At 32.0% G+C, this 10193-nt stretch overlaps 1 protein-coding gene across 5 annotated transcripts; it reads left to right on the forward strand.

Annotated features, from left to right (window-relative positions):
- Positions 1-1925: 1925 nt before the first annotated feature.
- Positions 1926-8395, forward strand: LOC130967597 (uncharacterized). 5 transcript variants are annotated; one of them, XR_009081393.1, is made up of 11 exons: positions 2220-2342; positions 2433-2493; positions 2589-2687; positions 3025-3126; positions 3458-3848; positions 3946-4066; positions 5031-5155; positions 5644-5754; positions 6226-6376; positions 7458-7529; positions 8089-8395. XR_009081393.1 is itself a non-coding variant. In XM_057892527.1 (4 exons), the coding sequence occupies exons 1-3, from the start codon at positions 3948-3950 to the stop codon at positions 5733-5735; spliced, it is 336 nt and encodes a 111-aa protein (XP_057748510.1). In that variant the 5' UTR covers positions 3847-3947; the 3' UTR covers positions 5736-5754; positions 6226-7434. The 5 variants fall into 5 exon arrangements, 1 of the variants encoding a protein (XP_057748510.1); XR_009081394.1 differs by lacking the exons at positions 7458-7529; positions 8089-8395 and adding an exon at positions 1926-1960 and having other exon boundaries at positions 2221-2342; positions 2423-2493; positions 6226-7432; XR_009081395.1 differs by lacking the exon at positions 5644-5754.
- The last annotated feature ends 1798 nt before the right edge of the window (positions 8396-10193 follow it).

Raw genomic sequence — 10193 nt, forward strand, 5'->3', positions numbered from 1 at the left:
TCCACTTCCGGGGCCCATTTGGTGTGTGCTTGGGCTGAGCTTTGAAGCTTTCACGTGCATAGGCCATCCTTGGAGTTTAACGCCAACTTGGGTGCCAGTTGGGCGTTTAACTCCAGTTTTGGTGCCAGTTTTGGCGTTTTACGCCAAAAAGGGTCTCTAGTGGGCATTTGGACGCCAGTTTGGGCAATCAAGTCTCGGAAAAAGTATAGACTATTATACATTGCTGGAAAGCCCAAGATGTCTATTTTCCAACGCAATTGAGAGCGCGCCAATTGGGCTTCTATAGCTCTAGAAAATCTACTTCGAGTGCAGGGAGGTCAGAATCCAACAGCATCTACAGTCATTTTTTAGCCTCTGAATCAGATTTTTGCTCAGGTTCCTCAATTTCAGCCAGAAAATACCTGAAATCACAGAAAAACACACAAACTCATAGTAAAGTCCAGAAATGTGAATTTTGCATAAAAACTAACAAAAATATACTAAAGAGTTACTAAAACATACTAGAAATTACCTAAAAACAATGCCAAAAAGCGTATAAACTATCCGCTCATCACCAGCCTGGCCCAACCCGAATCCAAAAAAAAATCCTTCAATTTCTATACCGTATTAGTTCAATCTTTCCAATTTCAGTTTTAATTTGAAATTATATAACCTCCACGTAGTCTCCTAGTCCCAGAGTCCCACTTTTCTACTATATCATATTCTAATTCTGCACTTTTGTGGTTTCTATTCTGTGATTTTGCATTTCCGCCATTGTTGCCTTCTTGCTGACAAGATTAAGTGCTTTCTAAAACTGAGTCAGTGAGTGGTGATTACAGATTTGCATCTGCAGCTCTATTGTGTGCTTGTGCAGTTCTCGTCGTGTTTCTTGATCACTTACTTTGTCTAATGCACACAGTTTTAATTTTACGATAAGTGCATAAAAAAAGGCCTATGGCCACGCTTTTGTGAGGGTAGCGATTGAATAGAAATTTGGCTACGTTTTTTCTCGCCACAATTCAAAAGCGTGGTGAAAATGGTCAATGGCCACGCTTTTGAAGAATGACAATTGATTAGAGATATGGCTACATTTTTTTACCACACTTCAAAAGCGTGGCCATAGAAAAAAACTGGAACGTTTTGAAAGCATGACGACAGAATTTTATTACAGTAACGCTTATAAAGCGTGACCAAATCCTGGTACTCTTTTGGCACGTGTTAAAAGCGTGGCCAAAAGTTTTTTTTAAAAAAAAAACCCTAATAACCCAGCCCCCAACCCAATAACCCTCCAACTTGGCCAAAAGCTTCGATCGGGACTCTCTTACTCTCAACTCTTACCGTCACTCTCATCAATTGCAACCCTGGAAGAGCTCAGATCCCCGCCGTCACCAGCACGACCTTCGCTGCGCCGTTAGCCTTGTCTCCTCGTCGCCTCTGCCCTAGCATCTAACAGCGTCAGCGTCATTAGCCTTTTACCGTCTCCTCGTCGTTTACGCCATTAGCCTCTTACCGTCTCCTCCTCGGCCATCTGCTCGCCGGAGGACAGCAACATCTTCCCGACAGTGCGACTCCTTCTGCGGCTGAAGGGCGGCAAGGGAGGGTTCGGATCGCTGCTTCGAGGTGCAGCGACGAAGGCCGGGCAAAAGAAGATGAACAATTTTGATGCTTGTAGGGACATGAGTGGGAGAAGGCTAGGGCACGTGAACACGAAGAAGAGGCTGGAGGAGTGGAAGGCGGCAGAGGAGGAGCGGCGGCTGGAGAAGGTTGCGGAGGAGTTCCTGAAGAAGCAGATGAAGAAAGGTAAGAAGGGTGCTGGCGATGGAGAAGCTCACAAGTATGTTGCCAAGTATAGGGAAGAGTCTGAGCGCTGTGTCGCCGAGGTTGCAAAGTCTGTGAAGGAGGCTTTGAAGTCTCTCAATGGTAACAGAAAGGGTTCTGAAGCTGCACTGGAGAAAGCTGCTTCCAAGAAGTTGAAGATATGGTAAGTAAATTCCTACTTTATTCTTTGGATCTTTTTTGTCTACTTGTTTATGTGTAGAATGATTCCGTGATAACTATGCTTGGATGTTTGAATTTGGATTTGGTTTTGATTTTGTATTCTGGTGATTTTATAATCTTTTACTACTTTTATACCACTTTTTGTATATTCTAATTTCCGTGATACTATTTTCTAATCAGTAGATATAAAATGGACTTCAAGGGTTAATTTGATAAATAATGATAATATTTTATATGTACCAGAAAATTGTGGAACTTGAGAAGCGCCTGATTAGCCTAAATTCCGGTGATAAGAATGCTGTAAGATCAGTGATTGAAGAATTTTCTTCAGAAGTCAAACCTGATGAAGACAGTATCTTAAACAAGTAATCACTATTTTATCAATGATATCCAAATTTCTTTTCTGATTAACCGAAAATTACACTGTATTAATGACAGTATTTAGAGATTTTCAGGCATCCAGTAATTGATGAATGCTTCTCTAAAAATTCCATTGAAGAAATTATTAAATCTTTGGTAAGTTTCTTACAAGTTCCTTACACATGTTATTTTCTTATTTTGTGTTCATGTCCTCTTTCGGCTACATATGACTGTATGCTTTTTATCTAAAGGAAGCTGAAGCAAACAAAGAAGGAAATGAATGGATAGCTACAGTTTTGAAAGGAATGAAAAGAACATCACCGACCGCATTGAAAATAGTATTAAGATCGGTAAGGACTTCATGATATATATTTCCCATGATCTGAGACTGGATTCTAGGACTCCATTCATTTCATTATTTTTTGGGCATATAAAATTCATGCTTATTGAAGCAGAAGAATATTTTAAGTTTTCCTTTGTATTTAAAAGCTACAATGTTTTTTATGCTAGTTTGTTGAATTACTTCCATTTTGGAATTTAAATGAGATTAATGAGGACAAAAAACAGAAATAATCCCTAGTCTTTGGATGTTATGTGAATGAATCAAGAAAATAAGTTCTACATGCTACTTCTAGAATTTCGTGTTGCTCGATATGCAGTTAAGCAGCATCTTGAATATATGTGCAGGTTCGCGAAGGAAGGAATGAAACACTGTCTGAATGTCTAAAACAGGAATTTAGATTAACAATGAATATACTACGAAGTACAATATCTGAGGATATGTATGAGGTAATTGTAGTATGCTTATTTAATTTCAGAACAAATTTTAGACACAAAGGCTGCTCAGTTTTATTTTTGAAATGGTTCATCTCTATGATGTAGATCAGGCTGCAGCTATTTAAGCAAAATGCTACCAAGATCTAATATACCACATTTTCTGAAACTCTTTAGTACAGCTACTTGATATTTAATTCAATTTCTGTTGCTGAAGGAAGTTACCACCAGCATTTAATCAGGGAAAACTTAGCTTTTTGTTTAGTTTATTAAGTAATGTTAGTACTAGAGATACATTGAATATATTTGTTATCAAGATTCTAATTGTAGTTTATGCAAATTGTAGGTATTAGTGATGGTGAAGCTGGTTATTGAACGAGTTCTGGTGCTGTGGACGCAGTTGAACACGTGTTGGAGTTTGTGACTGATTCTCTTGATCAATTTGGAAAGCTTGCTGACGTGGTGATTGCTGCAATATCTGTGAATGCATTAAAGCAGCAGTCCTGGTTTTTTTTTTTTTTTTGTGTATTCTCATAAGATTTTGTGACTATTTTTAGCTTAGTTAGCTGATGCATAGAAGAATGAAGACTCCTTTGTTGCAAACTTTTTTGGAATAATTTATAGTGACAATAATTTATTTACAGCCAGTAAAATTGTATAATATATATGAAGACTTTGATATTCTTACATATATTATTGTTCCTTCATGCCATTATCTTTCCCTAAATGCTAGTCAGGTATTACCTTCTTTCTATTAACACCATTTCCTGTTTTCTTCTCTTTTCTTTTTCTTACCTTCTTTGACTTACTGAACTACAAGTTAAACTTTGACAGTTATGAGCTTGGGGGGAGCAGCAACAGAAGAAGATGCAAATCTCATAGCCAAATTATTTGGATCAATTGGCAAAATATGGAAAGCTGATGAAAAGTATTTTGATGCTGTAACTGGTCTGAGGTATGTAGATCCATTTTCTTGTATGATATAAGATTTGGATATTATCTTACTAGAAATCTACAAGAAATTTCATGTTATCTTTGAAAGAATAAGATTTTCTTAGTGTCTGGAACCTGAATACTCTGTTTGGTGATCACTATTCAGTTTTTAGGGATGTGTGTAGCAATTGAATTCAGGCCTTTATTCTAAGACCATGGCTCCTTTATTCTTCTCCTCTATATAATACTTTGATTTTAATCCAAATAACAAAAATTGTTAATTGATTCCCTATCCAACACTTAGCTAACTACTAAGGCAGACAAGCATATATATTGTCTTTATTAAAAAGATTCAGCTACGTTATTGTTTTCTCACTTGGTCATGATTGAAACAGGAGAGCAGGGGTACTCAATACTCCTTATGAGTGTTTTCTTTCTTGAATATTTAAAGATTCAAATAGAGAATCATCAATAATGAATGTGAAACTTTTCTTCCTTTTTAGTACTACGTGCAACTCTCTTCATAATGTACAAGAGTATTTGTACTGGATGAATGATCCTTTTATATGTATAAGAAATTGTGATGAATGATCCTATTTTAAACTTTGAAGGCGTTAGAGATGTAATTTAATTGAGATGATTGGACAAAATATGTTCTGTTTGCCAGTTTTGAGTATTTGTACTGGACTTTCCCAATCATTTTCTCTGCTTAGTTTATGTGGCCTTTCTTTATTGTCTTCCATATTACTTGTTCATTTAGCTCAGTTATTTAAGTTAATTCTTTCTTCTAGCTATTTCACCTTATTTGAGTATTTACACTGGACTCGCATGTTTAATTTCCTTAACGAAAATAGATGAGGAAATACATCTCAGTCTTCTACTACTCTAAAACTCGAGATCCTTCAGCGCAGTGGATACCTTTGTTGGTACTTCAAACTGCTTTTGTCTTGATTGTTCTAGTAACAGATTTTGTACTTCTTTGGCAGATTGGAAATTGTTTCTAATTGTAATCTGCACACAACAAACAAGGATTCAGTAATTGAGGAACTTGTTTCTAGCATGGGAGTTTGTCTGAGTGCCCAAGTTAAAGTTGAGAGCCCCTACAACACTGGTATTCCTTCCTTAATTCTCTTCTTCTTGGCTATGACCCTTTTAAGTGGAAATGCCTTTTTTACAATAATTGAGTTTGGATATTTCTGCTTGCATGTATATCATTCAAGTTTGTCCCTTTCTTCTCTCTCAATGCTTTTGAAGGAACCAAGGCAGAATTTTGATTAGCTAAAAAAGATGGATTTAGGCATTCTTTTCTTCCTCTTTCACTTGTTTAATATATTTGATTTGTTAATTGAATTTACTCTCTCTTAAACTGGTTATGTCTTCTAATTGCTCAGAGAACCTTACATTGGATTAAGACATGATATTGGTGAAGGTTTAACTGTAATTGATATAGTAGTTCTATTTGGCAGGGGTGAACTCAAGTTTTACTTATTATATTGGCTCATTGATTCTTGCTTGATTCACTTATATATTATATTGAGTTTTTCTTGAAATGTTAACACACTTATATATTATCTCTCATAGTTTGCTTGATTCTTGCAGCCTCAGTTCGTTTAATGTTTGTTTCTGAAAGGCTTAGCACTAAGATTGAGAGAATAATGAAAAGAGGAGAAAATGAATTCTGCAGAATATAGAAATTATGATATTGAATATGTGAGTTGTGTACTTGATTACATTATACAGTCATGTTATCCACTTTATACACATGTATATGTATAAGAGATTGAGTTAGTCTAAGAGTATAACAGAACAACTAACTAACTAAGCACAAAGGGAAATGAGTTAAAACTTAAAACAGATATTCTTGAAGGCTTTCTTGATTGCTCTGTCACTTGGTCCTTATGCTTCTCTGATGCGTTGCTCTTATATCTATCAATATCATATACACACTAAAAATTCATTAGTAAATTAGATTTTGTATATTTGTGTATAATAAATGTATTATTGAATTCATTTTCAATATATATTTTTGCATTTTAATATATATTTGATATAAAAAATTTATTTGATAGCATGACGAAACATTTACACTAGAAACAGGAGTTAATGTTAATGGAACAAACTATATATATTATGATTGAGTTGATCCCATAGTTTTCTTAGATTATATTATTTTATTTCTAGAACATACTTCATGATTGGGATGACGAAGAATGCTTGAAGATATTAAAGAATTGCTGGAAGGCTATACACCGAATGATGGGAAGGTGATTGTGGGGAACAAAGTTCTTCCTGCAGTGCCAGAGCAGACAGATGTTGCTAAGATGGCTTTCAGGTATGATGTTTTCATGATGTTTCAAACGCCAAAAGGGAAGGGACGAACCTACCAAGATTTGTAAATCCCACCTTAGTAAATCTGTATAATGATTGTCAAATTTGGTAAACTAATTAGATAGCATTGTATTTTTTGCTCAAGTTGAAAAGCTTGTTGAGAAATTAGAGTTTTGAACTTGAGATTTATTTTGTGTTTGAGTATTAATGTATAAAACAATTATAGCAAAAATTATGTCACTAATTACTATTTGATTTGTCTTGTAATAAAAATTTCATACTGGTTTGGTAATAAAAAAGGACTGAAAATTTATATTGTGTAGTGAATGTAAAATAAAAAAAAAAAGATTTTTCTTTTAATTTGATAAGGCTATTGTCACGTTTTAAAAGCGTGGCTGTATCTCTCCCTATCGCCACGCTTTAAAAGCGTGGCTTTATCTCCCACCTACAGCCACCCTTTTAAAAGTGGCAATTTGTAAAAAAGCATGGCAAAGAAAAGCATAGCGATAGGCTGAAAAAAGCGTGAGCAACCGCTATTCTTTCAGAGATCACCCATTCAAAAGCGTGGCGATAGAGCAACTGCTATTCTTTCAGAGATCACCCTTTCAAAAGCGTGGCAATAGATGTGTTTTCTTGTAGTAATAATTTAATAGTATATCTAGTAATTGATTTTAATTTCTTTACCATCATTATATTCAACAAATTAACAAATAATATTAAGTTGTCGTTGCCAATACGGTATGATACTCTTGCAAATATTGGGAACTTGGAAATTCGGATGAGGTGCATATGCTCTTTTCCTGTCATAGTGTCATTGTTATTCACAAAGGAGTTTAATATTTTTTAATTGCTACAACCTAAATGCTTACATAGTTAATTATATATTTGTTTATTACTTTACTTATGAATGTGTAAAGGTAATACTTTGTTTTAAGTTTTAATTATATACTCTATTTAATTTTAATACTTCAATTTAGTTGTTGTTGGTTATGAATATAATAAATTGTGGTGTCAATTTTATTTGTTCTTTGTTTTTAGCTATAAGCAACATTTTTGCTAATTTCACTTTGTGGATATGTGAGAAGGACCGTAGCGGCTGCTTCTCAAAATTTCCAACTGCTAAATCAAGTGAAGTATCGCAACTCTCAAATTTAAAGGTCTGATGTAGGCTTCTCAAATCATTAAAATAGAATTTAAGCTTGTTACTATAAACCAAATAAGCAATAAAAGGCAGCACTTCAATTGTGAATTTGCTGACATTAAATTGGAGTTTCTTACTAACTTGGAGTTTCTTACACCAACTATATTATTAGATAGTGGATAATATGATAAATTTACTGATTAAAATAAAGATGATTTATGTTATTATTTAAATAATAGTAGCATGTATATTTATTTGTTCAATTCACTAACCTTGGTAGAGATGTGTGCTTTTGTACATAAATTTGTTCTAGATGAAAATTTATTATTTAGTCTTGTTAAAGGTTGTTAACTATTTAATGAAATTAGTGACACTATCTGACATTTATATAAGTCTGATCTTTGCGAAGTGAATTTAATATATACTGCACAATTTTCTTTTGAAAGTTATGTGAATTTATTGTATTATTGATAATAATAATTAAGTATTCTCACTTGATCATGCATTCATTACTATTTTATTCTCACTTCAGATTTCATAGTTTAGAGATTAATTATTTCCTTCTATTTGTTTAGGTATAAAATGGCTTCAAATGTGGATAATGATGAAAATAATACTGGTGGTGGTGCATCCAAAGATGGGGTTGAAGAATTGTCAAAGTATAGTTCCAAAGATGGGGTGGAAGTGTATATGATTTAATGTAGTAATTTATTTTATCATTGGCTTTGGAATATTATGTTGTGTTATTGTTTTCAATTATTCTGCGAAATATAATCTTAGACGATGTGAGGTTTTTATTATGGAATAGTGGTGTTTTTGTGTATGATTTAGTGAAATGTCTTTATGTTAGATTAGTTGGGCTCATGCTTTTGTTTTGGTGAAGTGCCCTTATCTTAAGTTATGATTAATGAAATTATATATGTAATGTTTTTGGCTTAAGCCTTTGTCCTAAATGAAGAATAAATGGTTGTGAATAAATAAAGACAAAATTGCAAAGTTATAAGTACCATATATTAAGGTATTCAAGTACCACATTAAAGGAAACCAGGCCACATCTAATATCTAATATTAATTTTTTACGAAAATATTTTATAATAAAAAATATTTAGTTAAAATCAATCAAAATTTATTTTATTTAATATTTATTAATTATTATAATAATTAATAAATACTAAATAAAATAAATTTCTAACTGCTTTTTTTTATCTCTCTAATATTTCCGTGTTTTAATTGAGGATTGTCGTCCATCATTAATCACACGCCATGCAATATTATTCCATGATCTCATGTATGCCATATGCTAGCATAATTGTTATCATGGTGTTTATCCTCTTATTTCCACCATTCCTTGCTTACTCTTCCTGACAAATTTTAAATATCACAATTTTCACTTGTTTATTTTCCCATTCCATCTAATCATCAGATATGTTTTTTTTTTTTTTTTTTACCTATTTTTCACATTGTCTCTCATCTCAACATTTTTAAAATTTAAATTTTTCCAAGATCATTTTTCACATGTTATTTCCTCACTTCTATTCTTAATATATAAAAGTAGATATATAAGCATGCACTACATTACTTTTGAGACATTTCTTTTCTCCTACTAATGCCATGTTAGCAATATTGCTTACTTGGCACAATTTTAGAATCAACCACTCAATTCTTGTCAAATCAACTATTATTTCTAAATCAGCAAAAAAAATAAAATATATAAATAAAAAACTAAAAAATAGAATCCAATAAATTTGTAACCTCCAAATATATTGAATTCATATTCCTATATTTATTATATTTTACTGTTATAAACAATACAATAAATTTATAACCGCAACAATTAATTTATAAATTAAAAGTTTAAAAAATGAAAATTATATTTTATTATTATAATTATATTTATTATAATCATTTTAATTTTTGCCAATGAGTTATACCTCAAATGGCATAGTCTCCCATATTGATCGCGAGTTCGAGTTTCTGTATCTTTGGTAAAAAAAATAATTATTTTAATTTTTAGAAGTAACACTAGGTACAAAGAACTATTATTGTAGTTTTTACTTATTATTAAAAACAAATTCTATTCTATTTTACCAATATAAATTTTGAAAAGAATATTTGAAAACTAAAAAAAAAAAAATTTATTAAAAGAGTATCAAAACGAAACCAAAAAATATATGATATTAGACATACATTTTCATATTAGATACAAATAAAAAACTAAAAAATAGAATCCAATCAATTTGTAACCTCCAAATACATTAAATTCATATTCCTATATTTATTATATCTTACCGTTATAAACAATACAATAAATTTATAACCACAACAATTAATTTATTAATTTTTATAAATAACTCACTAAAGGTAATAAACGTCCATATTACAAATGTCATAATAATATTATTAATCATAATAAATTTTACGTTATAAGTATTTAAATTCCATACCATTTAAACTACATATATAAGTCTCTTATCCCTATTCCTTCACATAACATCAAATTTAGCACACAAAAAAATTATTTTCGAACTACATATAAAAAAAGAAACAACTACATTTGTGGCACATGTAATCAAACACCACAATATCCAACAATAATGTAACTCTATATACTTTTCATAATCTCATCTATCAATTTATTAGCTGCTAGCCCAATACTTATTTTAGGTTCAGAATTCAATTA

This window comes from Arachis stenosperma, chromosome 3 (assembly GCF_014773155.1).
Source record: "Arachis stenosperma cultivar V10309 chromosome 3, arast.V10309.gnm1.PFL2, whole genome shotgun sequence".
In the NCBI taxonomy this organism is placed as follows: domain Eukaryota; kingdom Viridiplantae; phylum Streptophyta; class Magnoliopsida; order Fabales; family Fabaceae; genus Arachis; species Arachis stenosperma.